Here is a 26351-nt window from a genome sequence, read left to right as displayed (position 1 = left end):
CGTCTACCAAAAACCCATTTACAAAACAGCTCTTGTTTTCAGAGGGAGGATCATGTAGTTCAATAATAACAGAAACAGTTTAGTATTTGTAGATTAGATGCTAATACATAAACAGCATTTTTTTAAAAAGGAATGGTTCTGGATATATGAGCAAATAGATTTTTAAAGATGAACCATGTCTCCCTCTGATTTTGAAACAGAGATGGGCAAATTTGTTAAATCCCATCAAGCTGAAACTGTGAGATAATATATTCATTTGCTCTCCCCTGTCAGCAAAGCAGCCCAAACAGCTGTGATGGGGAAAATGTATTGACACCAAACTATTATTTATAGACACATATGCCTTTTACAAAAAAAAAAAAAAAAAAAAAATGCTCATAAACAATTTTCAGTGTCTTAGGCTGCAATCCTCTATACACAAATTCAGTAGTAAGTACCATTCGAGTTGAGTGGGACTAACGTTTGATAAAAAATGTATAGGATTGCATTCATTGTTTTAATCATAAAAGTACACACACACACACACACACACACACACACAGGAAATAACATAAAAGCCATACCAATATATATCTTGATTATTAAAACTATTAATTTTATTATGCTAAAAGTAATTAAAACAATTATGTAGTTAAGATAACTTTGCTATAGGGCGCACAGAAGTTGTTTTGGGAACAGAAAAAAACTGTATGCCAATGATAGTACAGTATATTAAAGTATTAATTTTAATTTAAAGAGCTGTTATTGGTTCTGTGAATATTATTGGAGTTAAGCTGATCTAGTGTTACAAGGGAGCAGATGTTTCATGAAAATATTGCCCAGTACATGAGTAGGCATGTACAGTGGTACCTCAGTTTTCAAATGTAGTCCGTTCCGGAAGACCGTTTGAGTTCTGAAACGTTCAAAAACCGAAAACTCAACAGCTGACAGCTAGGCCTCAGGATCTTGCAGTCAGCGGAAGCCGCGTGGCATGTTCGACTTCCAAGGCGTGTTCGAAAACTGAAGCATTCACTTTTGGGTTTACAGCGTACAAAAACTGAAATATTCGTCAACAGAGACATTCGAAAACCGAGGTACCACTGTATAGGATTATAATGTAACTAAATATATTGAATCATATATAGCCTTTGAAGAAAGTAGAACAACCTTACCACAAACTTTCACCTAAGTCTCTATTGCACTGGGAATCTCTAATGATCAGCACTGACTACAACAACGTTATTTGAGGTTTGTACAAGCAATCAGCAGTAACTTTAAGCAAATTCTTAATTAAATAAAAATATATATATTTGAGATTTCCATATCTGGGTCTTCTTGCATTGCTGGATTCACCTTGCAGTTCTGTGTTTCTAAATCACATTCAAATGAAGCTCATCTTCCAGATCTGGAACAGTGTTTGGGACTAGTGAAAGAGGATTCTGAACTATGCCCTCGTGGATTTCGACAAACAAGGGGATGTAGGTAACAAAATCCAGGAAAGATAGAACACCTGCTTTTCCGCGGTTGAACTTCTGCAGGGCCTGAAAAGAAAATTTCAAAGAGAGCTTTAACATTATGAAAGTTGGTTTCATAATAAGATTCTTAATTAGAAATGCATGGAACCTGTTATAATTTTGCTTGACAATGTCACACAATGGACTTAGCAACATATATGCCCTGATCTAGTTGGGTGCCCTGATCTAGTTGGGTGAATTAAAATTGCTGGAAGAAATATCAACAACCTCAGATATGCAGATGACACAACATTGATGGCAAAAAGTGAGGAGGAATTAAAGAACCTTTTAATGAGGGTGAAAGAGGAGAGCGCAGAACATGGTCTGAAGCTCAACATCAAAAAAACGAAGATCATGGCCACTGGGCCCATCACCTCCTGGCAAATAGAAGGGGAAGAAATGGAGGCAGTGAGAGATTTTACTTTCTTGGGCTCCATGATCACTGCAGATGGTGACAGTAGCCAAGAAATTAAAAGACGCCTGCTTCTTGGGAGAAAAGCAATGACAAACCTAGACAGCATCTTAAAAGGTAGAGACATCACCTTGCCAACAAAGGTCCGTATAGTAAAAGCCATGGTTTTCCCAGTAGTGATGTATGGAAGTGAGAGCTGGACCATAAAGAAGGCTGATCGCCGAAGAATTGATGCTTTTGAATTATGGTGCTGGAGGAGACTCTTGAGAGTCCCATGGACTGCAAGAAGAAACCTTTCCATTCTTAATGAAATCAGCCCTGAGTGCTCACTGGAAGGACAGATCCTGAAGCTGAGGCTCCAATACTCATGAGAAGAGAAGACTCCCTGGAATAGACCCTGATGTTGGGAAAGATTGAGGGCATAAGGAGAAGGGGACGACAGAGGACGAAATGGTTGGACAGCATTCTCGAAGCTACCAGCATGAGTTTGACCAAACTGAGGGAGGCAGTGGAAAACAGGAGTGTCTGGCATGTTCTGGTCTATGGGGTCACGAAGAGTCGGACACGACTAAACGACTGGGTCATATGGTCCTATTCATCTTTTCTACTGTGTCTACATCTCCAACCTCCATTGTTTTTCTGCCATGGCTGTCTTTTATCATCTTGTTGTTCCGTACAGAAGTGCCTGGCGTGCTCTGGTCCATGGGGTCACGAAGAGTCAGACACGACTAAACGACTAAACAAGAAGAACAGTTGGGTGCAGTGCCTTGGAGGCACAGCAGGTGTGCCACAACTAACAGGTGGGGGTGCATCAAATTTTGTCATTTGAGATCCCAGTTCCACCACTGCCATAGACAAGGCTCCCTCAATGCACCTAGAGGAGCCAGGAGCACAAGAGAAGTGCTAGCAACTGTTCAGGGACTTTGGGTTAGGGTTGTCAGACATAGAAGTGTGATAGCTAGAAATGCCTACCAGCTCCTCATCCATAATAGCTACTTGCATTGGAGAGTGGCACTGAAGTTAAACAATTCTCACTAGCCTGCTACAGATCCTGTCAATTATTTAAGAAGGCTGTGGATTCTTATTTATCCAAGAACCTATGTTGGTATATTTATAAGTACCATGCGCATAGGCCTAGCAGGAAAAATTCCATGTCAACCTGGTTACATTCTGTTTTACTTGTTGGTTGCTGTACGTGCTTCTTGATAGCCGCCCCTAAATTTGAAGGGGGAAATGTTTTTATCATGTAATGACCAAAGCCCAGCTCATGAGAATATATGCTGGCAAAACCGATTGTGTGTATAGATGGGTGTTTAGAATGGAAAATCTGCACCAATGGAGAAAAAGCTCCCATTCACCTCAGCATGGAACTATTGAAAAAAAAGATTATGCAAAGGCTATTTTGGAGCAGTTAGCAGAGATGCCCAAGAATGAAGCAGATTACATTTTGGATTCTCCAAAAGGTTGTATCCAGATAGGATTTGGAATTATACTGTTCCGCTTTTAACCACCACATAGGCCAGTGATCCTTCAGTATGTGAAAACAAAACCCTGATGAAGGAGCCTGCTAAAGTCATTAAGCTGAATTACTTAAAAGCAAACCTCAAAGAATGGTTAAAATGATTAGACTGCTTGTTCACTGAAGATCAAGTTATTTTCCATGGTTGCTTCCCAGCATGGAGTATTTAGTCACTAGTGCCTTTAAAGATCCAAAAATACAAGAGGACAAGAGGCCTCTTAACTATCATCCTGCCCTGTATGCTTGGCACCAAATTCAGACGACTTGGAGAAGTTTCGTTCAAATTGCCTGTTTTTTCTCTTCTACTTTGTATACCTTTCCGTAAGAAAGCAGGCCTATTTTTAGGAGCTGGCCGATGAAGCTGAACCCAGTGGTTTTGACTTTCACAGTTGTTGTTTTTCCTTCCCTTAAATCAAAAAGCAGGGGGCTTGGGGATTATATTAAAGCTTTCCTCTCTCTTCATACAAAGTGGTGACTTTTTAAAAAAAGTGTCTACAAATTCTCTTCACATTTCATCCAGATTGCTAGTTGTTATGATCCTTAGCATCCCTCCTCCTCCTCCTTTCCAAGGTTGCAGGTTCAATCCCTGCATGGGGCAGCTGAATATTCCTGCATTGCAGAGGTTGGATTAGATTCTTCTTCTTCCTCTTCCTCTTCCTCCTCCTCTCCTCCTCATCCTTCTGACCTACTTACTCCAGTTGACATGTCCAATTGGCTTCTGTTTGGACAGTTCAAGAACTGAGTTGAGAATTGCAGCTTTACGTTCCAATCCTATTGATTGGCTGTGATTTGTGCTGCTACCACTACAGCTGGATTCGTTTCCTGGTAAATGGTTCAAAGCTGCCATTTCCACTCTGCTTGCCAGATAAAATCCTTGGAACAGGGTTTAAAAGGAAGCATGAGGTTGTGCTTAGGAATTGTAATGTGGTGCATTGGAAACGGTATAATTTGAAATTGGTCACGGTGGGTTACTCAGGTTCAAGAAGTTGCTCAGCTACGAAGCTCACTGGGTGGCCTGGAAAAAGTCATAATCAGCCAACCTAACCCACCAACGGGTCATTGCAAGAATAAATGAGGTATGAATTGCAAAGCACTCAGTGCATCAAAAAATAAAATAATAATAAAAATGATAGTTGATCATAATCACATCCACTTTCATTTTTGGGATGTCACATACATGATTAGCACAGAAAGCCAACGAGTGCTGGTAGCTTTTTTTTGGGGGGGGGGGTCATTTTTATTTGATTTTACAAATACAAATTTGTAATAATGCAAACAGATATCCATATACAGAGAATACTTCAAATGTTACGACTTCCTCCCACCCCCGCCATGGAGTCCCATTTTGAACATGTGCAACTGCATATTCTTCCATACTCTAAATATTATAGCAATCCATATTGTCCATGGTATTTGTTACACTACAAGTAGAATCAAAATCCTTCCAGTGTTTCTATCTGCTTACAGTGGTCTCCTAAATAACTTATAATTTTTTCCATTCTTTTATAAAGTTTTGGTCCCCTTGGTTCCAGAGTTTTCCAGTCAGCTTTGCCATTTCAGCATAGTCCAACAGCTTGGTTTGCCATTCCTCTCTGGCAGGGACGACTTCTTCTTTCTGTCTCTGAGCTAGTAGCATCCTTGCGGCTGTTGTTGCAAGTGCTGGTGGCTTTCACTTTGCCAGCAATGGTGCAGCTGAAGCATTGTATTCCATGTGAAAATGCTTGAGCTCCTGCATCTGACCTTATGAGCTACCATGTCGGTGCAGCAGCAGCTCATAGGATTGGGCTACCACTATGTGCTTGAGATTGCAGAGAACAGATTGCAGAAGACCAATAAGAGTTTTGGCATGAGAAACGGAGAGCAAAAGAATGGCAGATAAGATTGTCAATAATGTGAAATAATGTGCAATAAGTCCAAGGAAGCATGCATGTAGCTAACTAAGTAGAGTAGACCCATTGACATTAACATATCTAAATTAGTCATGATGATTAATCTTAACAGGACTAATCTGACTATGACTAACATTGGATACAAGCCTGTTGTGCCAGTTGGGGGGCGCACTTTGAGCTCCCCTGAAATTCTTAAGGAGGGGGTCCCATCAATATTGAGCGCGATGTTGCTGTGCTCTACGTCAGCGCGTCGTGTCACATGGTGCATGACATCTGACATCGGCCCCTCAGTGGTGAGGGCAAGCTGGCACTCCTGATACAAGCCATGTGCTGTGATGTGGCTTCAGTTCCTCAGAGAAGTGACCACCATAGGAAGCTCATTGTAGCATCAGCTGAATGATCTCCGGCGATGGAAAAACTTTCGGCGTCATTATGAAAAGATTCAAAACCAGTGAAGCAGTGTTTCTCTGTTTTCAACAATAGAGTACCAAGTTAGTTCAGTCTTTCATCTGCTCCAAAATGGTAGTTGTTAGAATATGTTTGTATGGGCATAATAAGAGTACAGTCAGTTAATGTACAAAATAAAATTAAGGGTCAATAAAGCCCTATATCTGTTTTGTAATAGAAGGAAATGTAACCTATATCATTTTCTATGAAGATAGTGAGAACAGAAGAGTTTATGAATAAGAAGCAAAATGGTTAAGAGAGAAAAAACATCTGAATTGACCTGACCTATTGTATGTGTCAGTGAAAAGATCTGACCTTATAATCTGCCTTACCTGCCATATACCTGCAGTATATAATTTATACTAAACACTAGTGCCATTTTATACTCTCTCATTCTACTAATGCTACTCTCAGCTGAAAACAACTACGCCAAACGAACTTTGGCTTTTATTATCTCCAAGGCATATATGATATTTTGGATCATACATGGTACAGTAAGCCTAGGTCTGGAAGACGAAAGTCATAGCAAGGATATCTGTCTCTACAGCTTTATGTTTAGCTCTTCACTGTCAAAGTGTCCCAGCCTCTGAAAAGTATCATATAAGTATATAAATATTTCAAGGGGAGTGGGTGAAAGTGATCATCTCAGGAAATGCAACCAGAGATTTTGGACTGGTGCCATGCAGCCATGAAAAGAAAATGGGATTGTGAAGGGTTTGACTTACAAAATTAATAGCCTCCAATGAAAATCCACCTGCTGCCAGCTCAAGTGCCAATCGGCGAATGCTGACTGATCCTCCAGTTGTTCTGTTTGTTTTCCTTCCTTTCTCTTCTTCATCGTCCTGGAGGAGATGCCAGAGATCTTTTGCTTTCTCAATCCGAACGCTTAAGGCTTCAAAATCCAGTTTATTGACCAATTTCTTAATCACTGGGCTATGGGTGAGGAAAGCAAGATAAGATTATTTCAACGTCTGCTCCTTTTTATGAATTACATAAATGAAATTACTCTTCAGATTTTTAGCAGCAGAGTGATATGGATTGTAAATATTTTTCATTGATAGAATGTTTCACACAAGGAATTAAAGCTGCAAGAATTTAATTCAAGGTTTGACAAAATTATAGCACTGATGTCATAGTCTTTTTCTCCTTGAACACTTTTCTTACTGGACTGGCTCAACAGAATGTTTATTAATTGCACATGGATCTGGCCATTTCTCTATTCCCAACAGGTTGCCATTGGCACCTACAGGGCACCGGGAGCTATTTAAAATGTCTTTTTGGATGGAATCTTCCTGAGCTACTGATACTAATACACACCTTTTGTGGAAGAGGCAGAGGTGACAGTTTCAAACACCTGCTTATTGCAGATTAGTAGCAAGCCCAGTTTTCTAGAAGATTCTGCAACTCTGCAAATGCAGCTCTGCATTTTGTAGATCTCCACGGGGAGCACAAAGATGAAGGGATGCATATTGCACAAATAATTGTGTTGTGTCTCCAGGGTGTCATCATTTTGCAGGAGGGATTCAATCATAACCTGGAAACTGAGGTTTGCATAATTGAAATGAATAAGAGTGCTCTGTTGCCCTAGTGCAACAAATCCACTTTTTCCAATGGGGTTTTTGCATTTAGGAAAGTGATGGGAAAATGAAAGTGTTGAATGCTGGCATACAAACACCCCACAAGTAAATCAAGATGAATGCTCAAGGAAGAGGTCAAGAGCCCTTTGTGAACTGGACTCTCTTGTGCATGTCAGTCATGGGAAAAGCCTGCAATATTGTGACTACTTGACTGTTTATGAGTCATGACAACAAAAGAAACACTTTCAGGATTGCAACCTCAGTGGCAACTTAGTGCCATTATTCCCTTAATTTTCCAAGCAATGAGCACAAAGCTTTGTTCCGCAAAGCCTTAAGAAAACAGTAAAAAGGAGTTGAACGTGTGCCACATAAATGGCACAGGCTGCTGGATTAGTTGTTGGCACTCACAAGGCAATGGGCAACCTTCCAGTTGGGACACAGTTTGAAGTGCGATGGTGCCAGCCTGATGTATTACTGGGAGGAAGCCAATTCTGTACAAAGCAGTTGAAGAGGAGGTGACACTAAGGGGCAGAGGGAGAAAAGAAAGGGAGTGCATCCTGAGGTGATTGGTATGTCCTACAGAGACTACCAAAGGAAAATGTTGTTGTGTTAATTGGGTGTGTTAGTTACACTATTTTGCAGATGAACTTGCTAAAAGTACACATGGAACAACTTTAGGTTCTAAACAAAGAATGAAAAATGTGTGTAACTGTGAGAAGAAAATTCATGAAAATGAAATGTTTTCTCTATCAGTATAATGCGTCCTGTTTGGGGAGGATGCCAGCAAAATTGCTCATCTTGTTTTGGCTACCTAGTTCCTAGCTAGGTTTAGGAGTTACTGTCTATCTCCTTCTCCTCCTATTTCTGGCATGTTCACATTCCACCCAGGAAGTGAAGAGGATCGCCAAGGCCTCCAGTTTTTATGGTGTTGATTGATCACCCTTGGAGTCTCTTGGTGTGTTTGTGATCCTCATGCTTTATTTGGCAATGCTGGGCTCACATCAAGGGTAACCAATGCGGTGCCATCTGGATGTTTAGGATAACGACTCCCATCCTCCTATTGCCAGGTGCCATGTTGGCTATCCCTGACTTACATGCTCTGATCCCCAAGTTGTTGATGATAGGAGAGGAATCCATTTTAAATGGATTTATACATGGAATCTTGCAATTCTGACCTAATGGAGCGTTGCTTGCATCAGACCGCCTCTTGTATGGAGTGCTCGCTTATGTCTCAACTGCTCACAATGTTATTTTTTCCAAGGCCCAACTAAGGAACAACAATAAGCTCTTTGGGTAGAAAAGTTGGTGCAAAGAAGCAAAATTTGTAAACCCGAGAATTTGACTGCTATCGTCCCATCATTATTAATAGGATTTGTGTTTCTGGATTGTATGCAACATCTTGAGTGCCTTGGCTTGGTGGTGCTGGTGAATTATAAAATTGTCAGATAAGCTAATACAGAAAGCCATGATCTTTTGCTTTTTGCATCAGCTAAAAAGGCACTTTCCATGTTAGAGATTAATAGGAAGGGGCTTGACAAAAAAGGCCAGTCCTCTAGTATTAATGGATACGTTCAATGACTAAAATAATATCAGTGAAATTACATTCATGGTTTTTACCTATGATACCTAGAGAGGCTTTTATGATAATAAATATGCCATTATCAGTTGCTGCAAAGGCAAGTGGGGAATTAATATTGCTTTCAGAATCTGGCTGTCCAATTTTGGAAAATGGATGCTGAACGAGATGAACATATGGTCAGGGTTCTTCTTTTTTTATGGACTACCTTCAGTCTAGACACCATGGAAACTTGTGTAGTTGGCTCTTTTTTGCCACAAGAAGCTTATTTTGAACAGAAGTCTAAAATCCGAGAACTAACAAGATCAAATCAATACTATCACAAGTGCACAAGTCACTTTCTGGCTGTTTTCTCAAGCATAGGTACTATCTGTTTTAGGTTCTAATAACATCCATACTGGCCAGTGCTCTTTTCTGGGGGGATGCAGGGGAACGCATACCCCTAAACATTTTGTGAATCTTTGTACTTCTGTCCACTTACTGTATTTATTTTTCCCGATTTCAACTATAAAATGGAGATTTTATTGAGTCAAAACGAGAGTACCCCTAAACATTTTTTTCAGAAAAAAAAGCACTGACAGTGGCTCTTGGTCAATCAAACTCATAGACAGAAACACCCACACACCCACACCCACACACCAGCCATACTTTTGCGGAAGTTTTCTCCTTGTGTTTTGCTTGTGCAATATGGGCATCTTCCACTTAGAAGGTACAAAGGAGCTATTATGACTATTATGTTTTTTTAACTCTCACCACCCCCTGCCCTGGTAAAGTATTCATGGAGTTACGGGAACGGCTAACTCATTTAGAAAATGTAATGTAAGCCCCATGACTGATACAGTATTGCATCAAATTCCAGTTTACTAAAGGGAGGAGAGTGGATTATTTTTGATGCAGCCCCTTTTCAACTGCCTTCTTTACTGGAAGAGAACAACAAATCCCTTTTTATTCCAGCATAAGGACTGTGAATTGGTAAATATTTTGAGAATTTTGCCTGTAGTGTTTGCCTACTGAGACATTTTTAAAAAATGCCTGTGAAGTCGTACGGCTGGTAAGACTATTCAGTCATACCTTTGCTGCCCTCAACTTCTTCAAACCTCACGCCAGTAAGAAAGACCAGCGGGAGTCCTGCTCTTCCTTTGCAGCTGTCTTCCTCATAAACATCACCCATGGTATCCCATTTTATAGAAGCCACAAAACATCCCATTAAGCTTTCCCATGGTCCTTTTCTTCATGGCCGTAGCACAATATGGCTGCTGGTCATGGAACCGGACATTTAATCATATTCAGAATCTGCACAATAAAAGGCATGCCTCAATTTCACAGCTAACGTGTTCTCATGGAATTCTTCTGTTGGATAATATGCTTTTGTTTATCATTTTTAAAAATGAAATCTATGTAGCATACAGTCCTGTCAACCTTTTTTTTTTTTTCATGAAAGAATGTTTATACCTGCGGGCAAGGGCTAATGCACTGAAAGGCCTGCATTCATGGGCAGAGTATTAAGCGATTCATGGTTGCCAAGGTAAGCAGTGAAGGCATCCCCTCAGCAACTCTGCTGTGTCTAAAGGAAACAGTCTCCAAGGAAACAGGCTAACTTCCTTGGAGACCAAAAATGTCCCACTTTCTTAGGTGCAAGAAAATATTCATTCCTATAGCGAGAAGCAAAAGGATGCAATGTGTTCTATTTTTAGTTTTTCACAGTAACTTAATTTAGATTTTGCCCAAGGGTATCATTTAATTTCAGGGGGCACAGGGACTAATGAGCCACCATGGTAGAACTCCTGTCTGAGACCAGAGTCTCTTACATTTGCAAGTGTTGTGGAAGGGAACAGACCGTTTATCCTACAACAAAGTTTCAAGCATCAGTTGCAGCAGTGTTTGTAGCCACAAGCTTGTTTTCAATATTGCAACCAGGGGAGGAAAACATCATGAAAGCTTTTTATTGGTGGCCTCCTTATACACAGCTGCTATCACATTCCCGTCAGGTTTCATAGATACAACACTTTTATCAGGCAAATGGAATAGCTGTCAATAAGAGACACCCTTTGATGATCCAAATTAAGGATGTCCTCCTCCCACCCACCCAGGAGTTGAAATTTGTCATCTTGACTGTGACACTTGCTTTGAAAAGACATCAATGTGCCACTTTCATCAAGAGTCAAGACAGTCAAAAGTAGTCTGGGAAGACCCACTTTATCTGCCACATACAATTTTGCTTATGACGTAGGATGTCACTATAATACATTTGCAATCATGCCTCTGTGATTGTCTCTAACAGTCCAGATGGCATATCTAATAGATGTCAGTCTTCCCCACTCTGTCCATAAAAGTCAACCTGATCTTCTCTTTTAAATTTATCTTTAAATCCCACTTATTTTGCAAAGCTGTTTTCAATTTGTTTTCCTGTATCTGAGGCTAGGGATTTTAGCAAAGTTCCACCTGGCCCATCACATTTCAGTCTCCCTTGTGTGTGCTGCCATGTGTTTTACACATACTTTGGGTGCCCACATGTAGAAGCACCTGGGGTACAGTCACACTGCATCAGTAGCCACATTTTGAAAGCCACAACACAGAGTAACTGGAGACTGGGCACTAATCAAGATCATATACAGTTGTACTTTGGATCTCAAATCCCTTGGCTCCCGAACAAATTGGCTCCCAAACATTTGAAACCCAGAACTGAGTGTTCTGGTTTTTGAACTATTTTTGGAAGCCGAACGTCCAACGGGGTTTCCACGGCTTCCAATTGGCTGCAGGAACTTCCGGAATGGATTCCGTTCTACTTCCAAGGTACAACTATATACGGGCACATTCCCAAATTCACATAATTTAATACGTGCTCCAGACCTGGGCTTATAACTTTTGTCTTCATTTTATCATTTAAATATTTTAAAATAAGTTTCTAAAGTGAACTAGTTGCCTGTGAAAATCAGCAAGACCCAGCCTGAAGGCATACTGTGCTTGTGATGCAAAGAATCCCCTCAACTCGTCTGCTTACTGGTGGAAGGTAGTTGGGCTTGAGCAAACCTTCCCTGCCCCAATTTCCACTGACTCCCCTCCTGCTGCAACCCTCTGTACCACATCTCATGCTGTTGGGAGGGTTCTCTGACCTTCAGGAGGAACTTTGTGGAGAGGGGATACAAGAAGCTGCAGTGGGAGCTAGCAAGTGGGGAAGCTCCATAGAGTATAATACACCTTGTTCTTTTTAGATTCAAACCAGTTTGATTCTGATTCAAACCTGTGTGATTAAGGCAATATAAATGGGGGCAATTATAAGGATGTTTAGGGGGTCCAACTTCCTTGCCTGCTTCTATCATTGGAATTTAACAGTCCTGTTTCAAAACTTCCCAAAGCAACCTTATCTTATTTCTGCTGATCTGGAACCAGAGGTGAATTTTTATTTTTAAAAAATGAATATTGAAGGATTCATTATTGTGCATACAAATGGTTGTTGCACATGAAACTAGCTGACCTTAAAAGCCTGAGCTATTATTATACATGCATATTGATTCCATATGCCTCTTTGATTAAGTTTAGAAGAAGGCAAATGCACTGAAGTGACCTTCCCAGGATGTATGGGCAGTGTGTATGGAGGTCCTGGGATGCCCAGACAACGACCCCCCCCCTTGACATCACTGATGTGATCCAAAGGAAAGGAAAGCAATATGTTAAGCACCATTTTGGCTGTAGGAGTTGCCATAAGGAGGCGTTTAAGGTGCCATCCAAGAGTGTTAGGGACTCCACTGCATATTTTTGTAGGATATACTCCTTAGCCCTTTCTTCTCCCAAGCTATCCCACAAGACAGTGGAGGTTTAGGATTATAGTATTCCATCTCCTAGGTTGATGAGCCTCATCTGCCCTTCGCTTCCATCTACAGCACATACAGAAACTGCCTTCATGACCGTTGGACCCACTACTGGTATCAATACATCAGAGCCTGTACAACTTTGCACGCAGGGGAAGTCCCTAACTCACCAAGGCTTTGAAGCCCATCAGCTACCATCACCTGGTTTAGCCAGCCAGGCCAAAGCCGGGGCGTGGTTGCTGTCGCATGCTGACAGCTTCTATGAGCCACAGGTGAGAACTGAGTGCAGGGTGGGACCAAAGGTGGAGAAATACTCCAGAAGGAACACAATGTGTTCCCTACCAGAGGTACTACCACTCCCCTAACATCCATACACCCCAGAGAAAAAAATCAAGTGGATTCAAGAAATTATGCCAGATATTTTTTTAGCAACTCCTGAGTTCTGCATTTGATTGGTTTTGATGGTAGCCCTAACTGTAAGAATAAATGAACTTCCTTTAGGAACAAAATATTTTCATAAGTGATACACATTGTGAATTCAGCTCTCTACCACAACCTAACTATACATTATGCTTTGCCTCAATTGACAAATGTTTATTGACAGAAAGCATGAAGATGACACATTAACGAGAAGGCTTGACATTCTCATCCAAGGATGACTTCATCAAATTGACCACCAGACAAATAAACAACTTGGTTCTTGTAAAATGAATAAATTGATATGAAGTCACTGGGAAGATGATAAAATTTATTTTGGGCTTTTAAATATATAGACAAAACACTTGAATCACTTCCTGATGAACCCAATAAACCATAGCAGGTTCATGCTAAGACCAAGAACGAGGCTCAGCCAGACCGAGTACCTCTGTAATTACTATTGTTCGGGTAAACATTTTTTACAGTTAAGTGTCTTGTGTTTACACTTACTCCTCATATATGCTACAAATAAAGCAATAAGACATGGATCCTACAACAATCATAAATCAGAAACAAGTAGAAAAAAATAATCCCAGGTATAACAGTTCCTATACTATATACACATGGATTCATTCATTTGATGTTTAAATAACAAGGAAATCATTTGTATTAGGGCAGCAAGATTTATTTGCTAAACTGTTTGTAAATTAACTGTTATGGGAACATTTTAATTGGAATGACTAGAACCACATACATGTCCCAAAGCCCCAGAAGTGATGGCGTGGATTGGCTCTAATTATATGAACTGGTTTCCATCTAAATATTTTCCGCCAGCTATTATGCTCTGCCTTCTTTTCCTAAAATTGAAGCTGCAAAATAGCCACAGTCACTAATCAGTTTGGTCACTGCAGATGGGCTTTGGTTTATATTTTCACTTACTCAAGCTGTGTCACTTTCTCAGACAGAGCTGCCACTACACAGAAGAGTTCGAGGTTTAGTCTGTATTGTTGACCTGGGAGTTCAAGAATCTGGAAGAGAAAGAAAAAGCTGCTTGCATATATTGAAAGTCATTTGGGTTAATAATCAGTGCCATCAGCTGATGAGCACTGTCAGCTCACGAAACCTTTGTCCCAAGACTATTAAGGAAATGTAACATAATGGTTCTATGAAGATCTTATGCATAGTCATTGGCTGATCGAGGCAGGTCATTGTGCATGGGAAAGATGGAGAATCTTCTGTTGGATCAGAAGCCATGTGCAGAAAATGATGCCAAATGCATGGTTTCCAGAGGTGGCACTCTCCCCAGCACCACCACTTGGAGGTAATATTCATGCTTCTACAGTGGATCAGGAACCATGTGCACAACACAAGACCAATGAACCAATGCTTTAAAAATGAACTATGTGTCACCGTGTGTAGGTGGATAACCTAAAAACGATAAAATAATAAAAAGCAAGTAATCTCCAAAGCTGCTGTCAGGAATTCATATATAAAAGGGAAAGCCCATTTTTGTGTTTAAACTAAGGTGTTAGGAAACACAACTGTTCAGCATTATGGGCCATTTCCTTTGTAACCATTGTAGTGTATGCCCTAATGGTGTTAAGCTAACAGAAAGCATAAATCCTGTGGATAAAAGAAAGTACGTTTCTGAGGAGTTTTAGAACTGCAACTACAAATGGTGCTGCATATCCACATAGCCTCATTTATGGTGGAGTGAGAAAGGTCAGCAGCGGAATCTGTGGACACTGAAGCTGTATTTGGAACAAAGACTACAAGCCTCAAGGTGGAATGTTTTGTGGATCTAAGACATAATGATAAGCATTTTGGACTCTTGAAAAAGTTACCGAGTCTGCGGCACAATGGGAAGCATAGTTAAGAAGAGAAAAGTTTCCATTTAACAGAACTAGCCTCTATTGTGTCTTCTTCACTGCATCCTGAATCATCTGTTTGCCTATTTTAAGGAAAGTTGGAAAGTGCTTATCAGAAAGGTAATCATCATCATCATCATCATCATCATCATCATCATCTAGGTTGTACTTCAGGGCTGATGAGCTTAGTGCTGTTCTTTTCTTTAGCGGGTCCAGCACTGAGGAGAAGCATCTTCTTTCCCTCCAATGATTCTGGGCCCTGATATATGACCATAGTGGGACGCTATGTTGGGAGCAGGGCCCAGAGGGAAGGATAGTCCAGTGCAGCTGCCTAACATTTCTGTTTCAAATGTAAGGTTTTAAAAGATTAAATTATACTGGCCTCAGCTACAGTGGGCCAGCTGAAACCCCAGACACCCAAACGGCTCCACCTAGTCCTGCATTTCACTGCACTGAGACCCGCACCCTCAAAAGCTCACACAGAAAGTTTTAGGATCATGACTGTGCCTGGTGGTTTGTTCTAGGCATCTGGTATTCAGAAGGATACCAACTCAACACTACTCCAGGCTGCAGTGACATCAGCACATAGAATCATACCTGTTGGAGGCGGCGGATCTTAGCAAAAGTGGTGCCACTATCAGAGTTCTTGAAAATAGCCCTCCCTCTAAGATGTTAATGTCCCCTTTCAGCAATAAAAGCTGTGTGTGTGTGTGCAAGTCCTCTCAGTGGAATGAGAAGGACATTCTACCAAGTCTTGGTTTTTATTGACGAATTCCACACCAGACCCCAAATAGCATCTGCCCCACCATAATTCCTGCATTAAATTACTGGCGCAATATGTTTATTGCCGGTGGTTAGCTTTTAGCCTTTGAAATAGTTATGATGTGAGCCGTTTTTTATACTACAGTTTGTAAGGAAAAGTCGTAATTCAAATTTGTTTTGCAAATATTTCGACAGACTGAAGCGGTCTTCTTTTTCCTCTATGGTGTTTGAAGGTTGGATTAATCTCCTGCAGATATATATATATATTTATATATATATTTATATATATATATAAATATAAATATCTCAAATAGTAAGCACTCAATACCTTTTTCTCATGTGCTACCCAGAATGTGCAGCAGCCGCAGCCGCAGCCACAGTAGCATAGGCTCTCTCTATCTGACTTCCTAAGCCAGCCATGGGTGAGATGGGAAACTAATAATCACACTACTCAAACATCGCCTGACAATGCATTTGTTGTTCATACTTTAAATTAGATGCAGAACACCATAATCTCTGGACTTCAATGGCCATTGCATATAAATAAAATATATTCCAAGAGCTGGTTGGACTAGACTCAAGCAATGACATGCATGTGTAGATGAGTGGTCCTGATTTCCCTTCTATGCTTCCATGATTTTCTAAACTTATTAGGTTACAGCCAATGAAGTCACTGCAATGGAGCATCTCCCCACATCACTTGCGCCTTCAGCATCTGCTCTGGGCTTCCCCACAACCTTCCAAAGCAGACTGGGGGGCAGTGCATGCTGTGAGGGGAAGATCCATTGCATGAGCAGAAATTCTGTGTGTGCAATGACTTTGCCAGATTCAACCCTCTGTACTAGGGTTAAGCCCAAGGGGATGCTTTGCAGCACACCCTCTTGGTGATTCTTTCTTTCTTTCTTTCTTTCTTTCTTTCTTTCTTTCTTTCTTTTAAGTAGCTGACAGATATTGTTTTAATAGCATTTGAAAAGCACTGGTCTCTTCAGGGAACATTGCCATCCTTTCCACAAAATGAGGATCTTGGCCAGCTTGAATGTGTGGCAAATTATAGAGCATTCTCCTCCTAAAACATACAGTTGTGGATATCCTGAAAGGAAGAAAGTCTGCTGGTAACTCCCCTTGATATCAATCCCACAGCAGCCTGCCCTCCGCCCAGATTCCTCCTTTGCCTCAGAAACCATGAAAGTATAACATGCACCTTCCTCTCTCTTTGTTTGGATTTGAAGCCAGGTAGGATCAGCAGCTATCAATTTAGGTAGATGTACAGCTGAGTAAATAAAATGAAAGGCAAGTATAAATGTGTTTCCTCATGCAAAGTTTGAAAAACAGGCTTGGCAGAAGCAGAGGGGGAAAAAATCTAAACAAAACAGGAAAAGAGGGGCTGCTTATAAATTATACTTTTTTCACCTCAAGCTTTTTCGATAGCCCAGAAGTAATAAGAACGGGTGTTTCTTGGACTGGCTAGGCATGCATTCCAGCTCTAAATGGCTTCCTGTTCAAAATGTTCAAAGCCAAGAAGACTGAGGGCTCCCCCCACTTTCTGGGGTTGGTTACAAGTGTGTGAAGCATGAGCTTTTATTTCTGGCCAACGCAAATGTTTTTACATCTCCCCTCCAGCCCCCCAGAAGGATGGCAAAATGTGACCAAACTGTTTTCTTCTTCAGCTAGGAAGTTCAGTGATTAGCCTTCAGTTAATCTGTAAACATTCACACTTCCCGTTAAAGATGGTTTGGGGGCTGGAGGAGAGGACCAGTTCAATGTCATTCTGTGTTGGCATCCACACATGTTACTCAGGCTGGAGGCCTGCTCCACAACTTAGGCTGAAGTAACATGAGGGAAAGCTTGGATGTTTGAGGGTGCGAAATGTACTAAACCATTTCCCTCCCAATACACCTGAACCTATAATTCACAAATTATAAACTCTAGGCCCGGTTTTGGTTTTTTGGTCACATCAGCCTCAAATATTATTTAGTACGGCATGTTCTCCATAGATTTTCTTTACAAAATAACGAACACCCTAATTATGTTGCTAAGAGTGAAAATAACACACCCAGAAAAAAAGGGTATGTAATGAGTTGTGCCACAAATGAACCAAGGAAAGATCCCTCTTGAAACCAATGGAATATCTTACGCCCAAATTTATTCAGTCCTTCAGACCAATCAACAGCCTTTCCAGTTACCGTTTTTTCTAGCTTCTTCTGCTTCTTCTTTTTGAAGATGGGGCTATATTTATTAAGTGCAATATTTCACATAACTGTGGAGTACTTTGTTTCAATACCTTGGAATACACTCAGAATTTAAAGCAAGCAACGGTAAATGCAGCTGATTCTGAATGCAAAAAAAAAAAGCTCTTAATAAGAACACAAGGAATCCCCTGTCGGATAAGACAAAAGGCCTGTCTTGTCCAACAACCTGCCTCCCCCAGCGACCAAACAGATGGCTGTTAGGCAGGAGCTAAACACAATAGATCTCTTCTTCAATAGACTTCTCCTGCTCCCCAGGACCTGAAATTCAGAGGCATTGCACCTCCTGGAAGTAGTAGCTTGACAATGGAATGGGATTACCATTTTGTCCTAAATGGTACTTTGGTATAACCAAAACACAGATGATGGAGTTCAGGTGAATGGTATCTTTGAAACCTTTGCACTTAAAAGAGCTGTTCTTTAGCTTACGACTGCATAAAAAAGCACTGAGAACAAGATGATGTCACCACACTATGCCTGTTCAGAAAAAAAGGGGGGGGGGATCTGTTTGTGGAGAATGTAAGCTTTTGTTTACAGCTTTCAGTTTCAAACATGGTAAAAATTACAAAAGATGTTCAGTAGATAGGTATCACTACTCCAGTACTATTCTAAGGTTCTAGTCTCTGATGTTTCAATCTATGTATTAAACGCTGTATTTGCAAGCTTTGATTTTTCTGTAAACCACTTTGAGATGGATGGTGAAAAGCAGGGTATTATAAATTTCTTAGATAGAAATAGAACAAATATACCATCAGAAGAACTACATAGTGCACTAGAGTAAATCTGCAGGGCTGATGAAGCCCTCTGCACTCCAAGAATACTCTACGAATGCAAAGCCAGAGAGAATGGGAAAGGACAGACCAAAGGCCTAGAGACTGCAAGACCGAGGAAGGAACTTGGCAGTGGAAATGTAGCTCATTTTTGCATGTGTGACTTTTAAACTTTTTTCCAGGGTGCTTTGTGTGTGAGTGTCTATATTTTCAATCTGAATATAAAACAGACATTGGCTAGAATCCTTCCAGAATGACTGGAATGTATATTTGATTTACAAACAGCCTTATAGTGCCTTTTCTCCCACAATAATAACAATATTTATGAGAGGCACATTCCAGACTAAAAGGTATTCTCAGCTTTTGCAAACGCCCTGACTTGTACAGCTCAGGCCCTCCGACTTCCTTAACTATGGCTGGGCAGGGTGGGATGGAAAAATACATTTGATTGGCACATGTGATTCACCCAGATGGCATCTTAGGCAAAAGGACGAGTTTAAGGGCCATTTACAATAGCTGAAGGATTCCTTAAATTTCTTATACCAGGTAAGAGAAAAATCTTAATCCTGTTACATGAGCCTAATATACTTCAGACTATTTAAGTGAATCACTGCCATTACCAATATACACAGCTATGTACTGCATTAGCTTCCCAGACACTGAACACAATGTTGGCAAAATTGATAAAATATAAACCTAATGAGTCAGCCGCCAAACTTTTTTTTTTTTTGGTAATCTCCAAGACATACAGAAGACAGCCCAGACATATTGCCTTTGGCCCAGCTGCAGAAGTCTTGGAAAAGCTTGTGTGATAGCAGTCTAACTGCTGACAAATGGTACAGTAGTAGTACTTACATGGAAAATATAAGAGAACTCTTTTGGAGAAACCAGGCATTTGTTCACATCCTGGAGAGCTTGTTCAAGGTCATTTAGGTCAAGCACAAAATCCTGGAAAAAAAGAAAATACAGAAAGTTATATTGGATGAAATACCCCATCTTCATCTTCTTGCTTTGTACAACATGGTTTAGATGCTATGTCTAACCTTCTGCTAACAACCCACTGCTAGTAGAATAGCAGAGTCTAAATTAGCCACACCCAGTAGCCTTCCTACTTGGATGTTCTCTGTCACCCAGGCAGTGGCGGAGCTTCATGCGGGGGGGGGGGGGCAGTAGCGATGGCATCCTACCAGGACTGCGCTGCCGGGGGGCGGTGTGCTCCCCCTGTACTCTTCGTCCACCATTGCATCCAGGGCCCCCTTGACTGTGTTCCCATTGGCTCATGAGCTGTAGCATAGTGACTCCGGAAGGTGAGTCTGGTGCCATCCAGATCTCATCCTTCAATGCCTTCACTTTGAGACAGGATGTGGACGTCCTCAAAGAATGAGGCAGAGATGGGCAAGATTTGAGAAGAAGCTGTACTCAGCCACAGGCATTTAATGACGGCCCTTCTCTTCTCGTTTGTTGAAAGAGTTTTCGCTGTCACTGCAAGGCAGCGGTGGCACTCTTATAGGCATTTCACTTCTCAGGGTGAGATCTGAAGTGGCACTGGCTTCTCCCTAAGAGGGGCAAAGAGGCAGCCAACAGTCTTTGTGCTGGATTGAAGTGTGGTGTGCAGTGATGCAGCACCCTTCAATGCAAGAAGGCACTTTCCAAATGTATTTTCCTGGGGGTGGTGGATTTTCAGCAGTGGTGAGTAGGCAGAGAGCAATGGCTAGGTGCACATTCACTCTGTCGTCCCTCCCAATATGTGACCTGAGGCAAAGGGCTCAAATTGGCTAGCGGTAGGGCTGCTAGCCCTAGTCAGTGTTGGCTTTTGCAGGTCAGTATAGTAGTATTCTGGAAAAGAAGCTGAACAGCTCTGCTGTAATCCTTGAATGTCTCCCAAGTCACTGATAAAAATGATGTGACAGTGCAGTTGCAAAGTGGAAACACAATGCTCTCTGGCACAATAGCACATTCACAGGGCTGACAAATATTAGCTAATTAGCTATGTGGAACACAGCTTTGCAACAGCTTATAAATCATAAAATAATTTATCCTTTTTTTACAAGATATATAAAAAAAACAAGTTCACTGAAGCAACTGTAGGAGCACAGAACCTTACTTTAATCTTTTTTAATAGCCACAGTTACGTTTTTTCTTGATGTATATACATGTCTTATCATTTTTATAAAGTTCTGATCATGAGACTTCCCCCCACTCACCTTTAAAATTATGGGAGCCTTCACACTCTGGTTTTTCACATTTATTTGAGCACTAAGTTAGAACAGGGACATGGGTGGCGCTTAGGGATGTGGGTGGCGCTGTGGGTTAAATCATATAGCCTAAGGCTTGCCGATCAGATCGGCAGTTCGAATCCCCATGACGGGGTGAGCTCCCATTGCTCGGTCCCTTCTTCTGCCAACCTAGCAGTTCGAAAGCATGAAGTGCAAGTAGATAAATAGGTAGCACTCCAGCGGGAAGGTAAACGTCATTTCCGTGCGCTGCTCTGGTTCACCAGAAGCAGCTTAGTCATGCTGGCCACATGACCCAGAAGCTGTACGCCGGCTCCCTTGGCCAATAAAACGAGATGAGTGCCGCAACCCCAGAGTCGTCCACGACTGGACCTAATGGTCAGGGGTCCCTTTACCTTTACCTAAGTTACAACAGACAAAGATGATATCCCACAAACTTCAGTATGTTTGCAGTGTATTTAACATGTACCTTATCTGGGTGCAATCTCTGATATAGAGCACTTTGTAGCCTTCTTTCTTCTGGAGGAATCTTGGAATTCTGAACAATTGACTCTAAATAAGCTTCTTTATTTTTCTGTTCTAAAATCCTCTTTGTATCTAGATAACAGAAAGTGAAGGAGACAGGAAATGAACAAACAAAAACACTGGTAAAACAACTTTATCAAATAAAGTAAGATTCTCAGGATTCTGAATGAAATCTGGAAGCAGCATCTCAGTTTTTGTGTGGCTCTGAAGCATATGGCATCCACAAAGAAATTTGAGAAATTTGTTTGAGAAATGAGATCATTTCTAGTTAAAGCCACCTGATCTGCAACTAGGGATGGAAGATGCTGTCAGTGTCAGTTTCCTCAGTTTCCCATTCTTCCAGTCTTAAATTCAGTTTCCACAGCTGTTTGTGAATATTAATTAAAATAATCTTCATTAAAATTCACCAGCATTTTATCCACACTTTCTCCTATTATATGCATTTTCTACACATTGTCTAGTTGGAGAACTGCATTGCTAAATTTGGCAAAGTGAGAATTTTGAAGTCTAGCAGGGTTTCAGTCTGTGCATTGGGTGGAGATGTGTGAGTTGGCTAGTTTCTCCTTAAAATGCATACAAAATTGAATCTCTCCTGGGAAGAGTTTGTGGTCAGGGGACAGTCCCAAGGGCCAGAGAAAGATGAACGGATGTCCATATTTGGCTCCCACGCCTCAGATTCACCATCTCTTTTTTTTAATATCACAATATTCTACTGTGAATGTTTTCTGGTTATTGTTTCTTTCTTTCTGTAACCCTCTTGAACTCCTACTTACAGTTGGCAGGGTACAATCTTCATTTTTTTTTCTTAGCCCACAGCAGCACATAAGGTTCAGTTGTTTTCAGGAAGCCTTGGGCACAGTCCAACTCCATTCTACAACCCCCCTTCCCCTATCCTAAAAGGATGAGATGTACTCTGTTGGGCCAAATGTCCCATTACTATGTGAATAAGGAGTAATGGGAGGCAAACAGCCTGCTGTCATTTCTGTTTCTTCCTTAGAGCTATGACATGGTGAGATAAGAGAGTGAAAAGGAAGTCCTGAAGTTGCCTGGGGATATTTTTGTTTCCCAAATGAAGACAACCCTTGCCCGTAAATGAGGATCCATAAGAATCAAGTTCAGCTCGCAAGTGGCCATGGTAAACAACTGGAGGGCTCTGATAGCATATTACAAGACATGCCTTCTCCACAACATCCTTGTGCAAGTCATTAAAAAAAGAAGAAGAGGATTTCCTGACTGGGTACACAATGAAACAGGGCAAATGTTCTGAAACCAGAAAAATGCAAATAGCACTATCAGTTCAGATTCACATGGCATCACCTCTCTGTGTTTTTGTACTAGGATGTTTTTTGGGGGGAAATTGTTAATAAAAATAAAATGAATGGGAATTGTTCCTCTATGGCAGGGGTGGCCAACCTGGTGCCCACCAGAGGTTACTGAACAATTCCCGTAAGCCCTGACCCCTGGTGGGACTTTGAACAATAAGGTCAGGAATTGTGAGGTTGGAACAGAACTCATCATATTTGTGCAATGAAAAATGGCTTGTGATTTACTGTTCTTTATTTTAAAAAGTCACGTTCATCAAAATACTTACCACTCAGCTCTGATAATCTTGAACAAATTTCTTTATACTTGCTCCAGAAGAATTTTATTTTAAGGTCCAGGTTTTCATATGCATCAGCCTCAAATCAAAAATAATGTTAGTGTCAATTAAATGGACCGCAAGAAGCATGTTTTCAGACTTATTTCCTTCTTCACAGGCACAACAGAATCCTGGCGTTAGTGCAATGAATTTTCAGGCTAGTAATTTTTTGTGGGCAAGGAAAGGTGAGAAAACAAGCCTTTAAGCTTTAACAGACTCTTATGATACTAAGTTACAAGTGCAGAAACAGAGCTCCCACCATTTACAATCTCTGGATTCTCTTAGATTCACTCTTTAATTTATGTGATCTCATCAAAAAAAGGGAGAAGTCAAGCAATTATATGTGCTTGTTTCCCTTATCCTGTGTTGGTAAATGGCTGCTCTGATACCTTCACTGATACCTGCATATGATAATTAAGATTTCTTGTCACTTTGCAGTGGTTCTGTAATCTGGTTTCTAACAACCTAAAACCTGTAGATCACATTGATTTCGTGTGCTAATAAGCACCAGAAGTGACTTATTGCCATCTGCTTTATCAGTGGGGCAGGGAAAAATACTTCCTGAAGTGATTCTTGAAGTGTAGCTGTTCATAAGCAAGTGAAAAAATAATTATTCTTGTGCAAATCTTTCCCTACTTCCTTCCATCCCCCAAATATTGCTTTTCCTTTAGTTGCTACCAAAGTTTACCCAACGTGAAATTTACAAGGAGAATCTAAGATTCTCAGGTTAAACATTTGAGGATTCTTTTAGGAATCAAAAGTTGGGACTCTGTTGAACCTAATTACTGTTTTTCCTGAACATTTTCAGCAGCATCAAAATAGGCACTCCTTTCTTGGCAATTTTTTCTGAGATTCTTTTGAACATGTTTGTGCCAGGGCTAGGCAGTGTGTGGCAGCCTGAAGTAGGATGAATGGGCTATCAGGGCCAACTTAAAATTTATGTAAACCATTAGGGATACTGGAATGTTTCAGGACTTGGGAAGACCTTGTTGCTCAATGAAGGCTTGGTTGGAACAGGAAGTGCTCTTATTTTCTTTCATGAATAGGAGGATCCAGCGAGATCCACCTTCACTGACATCTTTTTGGTGCCAGGTAAAGGTTTATCCTCCCCACCCATCCCAGTCTTTTGATAGACTGAGATGATGCTGTTACCAGTGTGCTGCCAAAGCTGCTTCTTACTGTTAGGGGGATTGGTTGTTTTTTTGTCTTTATAATATCTTTATATTCATGTTTCTAAATGCAACTAGCAAGTGGCTGGGGAAACTCAGCCAGATGGGTGGGGTATAAATAATAAATTATTATTTTTATTATAAGTCCAATTAACAATACTACTATTAATGAACAGCTGGCTGTCAGTCTGAAGGCAGGATGTACAATGCGATCCAGCGGGAAGCAGAGCTGGGCTTTGCATGGTCAAATGCCCATTTAGAAAGCTAGTGCCTTTGAACCTTGTATAAATTAATATGTTATGTCATGAGTGATTACAAGTAATTTTGCTCAAGGTGAAGCTTTAGAGGCCAACTATCACTTCCTATTATATACATGCAACAAAGTCAGTTGACTTTAAGAGGACTTGCGACCATATAGCTAAGTACAAAATGTATTTACCTTCTTGAATTAACATCACTGTTTTATGATGTTATCAACATTTCATCAAACAATGATCATGAATGGAGTTGTGCTTGCTGCTTATTTTACCTGTTTGACCAGCATAGATGAAGGTTTAGACTTAGAGGATGGAATTCCACAAAGGTTGTCCCCCTTTCCATCCATGTTTAGAAGAAGCTTCGTGTCTTTGCCTTTCCTCCTCTTCTGTCCTTTCTTCTGCTTAGTTGTGTTGGATAACTGCTCCGTCATTGTAGCCTGGAGTTGCATTCTTTGATCTGACCATTAGGAAAGATCAGGTTGTAGCCATTTATAACATCTATTTTTGCCCACATTCATCACTAAGCTTAAACTGCCAGCATAACATTATGAAAGCTATTGGCACAGTTTGTTTGGATATTCCATGAGGCATACCCCATGAAACAAAAATGATTTAGTGTTGTTTGTAGAAGAGTGGTAAATAATGTGGCCAATTAATTTGTACGTTCTTAAGGTGAGGTGTATCATGCAATTTGCAAGAAAGCAATCCCTGGCACTGGTAGATTTTGGATGTTAACTGCCACCAAACCCAGAAAGGAGAGTGTAAACAACTGTGTATGGATGGCTAGTTATATTGATCGGATAAGGCTTTCTCAGATTTTTGGAAATTTGACTTATATCTTCTCAAGGACCATATTAGAAATTTTGATACGTCAAATTCAGCTAGGTAGACAATTCTAAGGGCCAAATTAGATGATACATGGCATGTGTGAATAACACTTCCGTTCTGCACTGCAGCCCCCCACAAAATTGCCCTCCAGAACTGCTTTACACTCAGAGAGTGAAGCCGCCATTGATTAACTCCCATTGATTAACATTGCCATCATCCTGATCCTCACAGCTGCTTTTTAAAAACTAGCCATTTGGATTTTAAAACAAAACAGATAACCTGAAATGCAGTCACATATTCCCCATGTTATATAGTTTGACCCACACAAAATTATTGCCTTGTATGTATTTTTATGAACACCAGGATTGGCTCACCATTTATAACCAAGTATGAAGTATGTTTGAACATAAAGGAAACTTGTCTACTCAGGTGAGGGCTTTCTTCCTTCATTTTGAGTAAGTTATTAAGTGAGGAACTTCTTTTTTGAAAAAGAAGAAGGTAGATAGTAAAAAATTCCATCCATTTGCACAAAAATTGCTTTGAAATTGTATTTTTTTTTGGCATATATTATGTATGTGAAAGTCAGTTCTCTTGAATACCATGTTCAGAAGTGCATAATAGGTTTGAAATTAGAGAACAGTATTATGCCAGATTGTAGTGTGTATTCCTTATCCTATGTGACTAAGAATGTGTTCCTTCCTGTCCTTCCTGTGTTCCTGTTGCATCTCTCAAGAGAGTTTCATTTTCATGTCAAAATGTGCATAACCTTTTCCCAGCAGTTAATCAAATTTTACAAAAAAGGGGAAGTGTTTTCTGTTTGCCCTCCAAGCTAAGGATTCTAATCACAGTTAATGCAGAGCTAGGCAAAATATCCCAAACCCTGTTTGGTCCCACAGCCACTTGAGCTAAAGCTT

General features: G+C 40.7%; 1 protein-coding gene across 1 annotated transcript in view; it reads right to left on the bottom strand.

The window, feature by feature from the left end:
* Positions 1-967: 967 nt before the first annotated feature.
* The window catches only part of LOC310674922 (uncharacterized protein), a 114876-nt gene continuing 89492 nt past the window's right edge, over positions 968-26351 (bottom strand). The window contains exons 19-25 of the mRNA XM_083434808.1: positions 24882-25066; positions 23136-23223; positions 21489-21616; positions 19641-19733; positions 14079-14167; positions 6486-6693; positions 968-1520 (exon numbers count right to left, since the gene is read on the bottom strand). Of these exons, the coding sequence (XP_083290934.1) occupies positions 1350-1520; positions 6486-6693; positions 14079-14167; positions 19641-19733; positions 21489-21616; positions 23136-23223; positions 24882-25066 (962 nt within the window). The 3' untranslated portion in view covers positions 968-1349. The remainder of the gene's footprint in view (positions 1521-6485; positions 6694-14078; positions 14168-19640; positions 19734-21488; positions 21617-23135; positions 23224-24881; positions 25067-26351) is intronic.

The sequence above is a fragment of the Podarcis tiliguerta genome (assembly GCF_965153285.1).
Source record: "Podarcis tiliguerta genome assembly, chromosome: 3".
Classification (NCBI taxonomy): Eukaryota; Metazoa; Chordata; class Lepidosauria; order Squamata; family Lacertidae; genus Podarcis; species Podarcis tiliguerta.
This window is presented reverse-complemented; position numbering and strand designations above follow the sequence as displayed.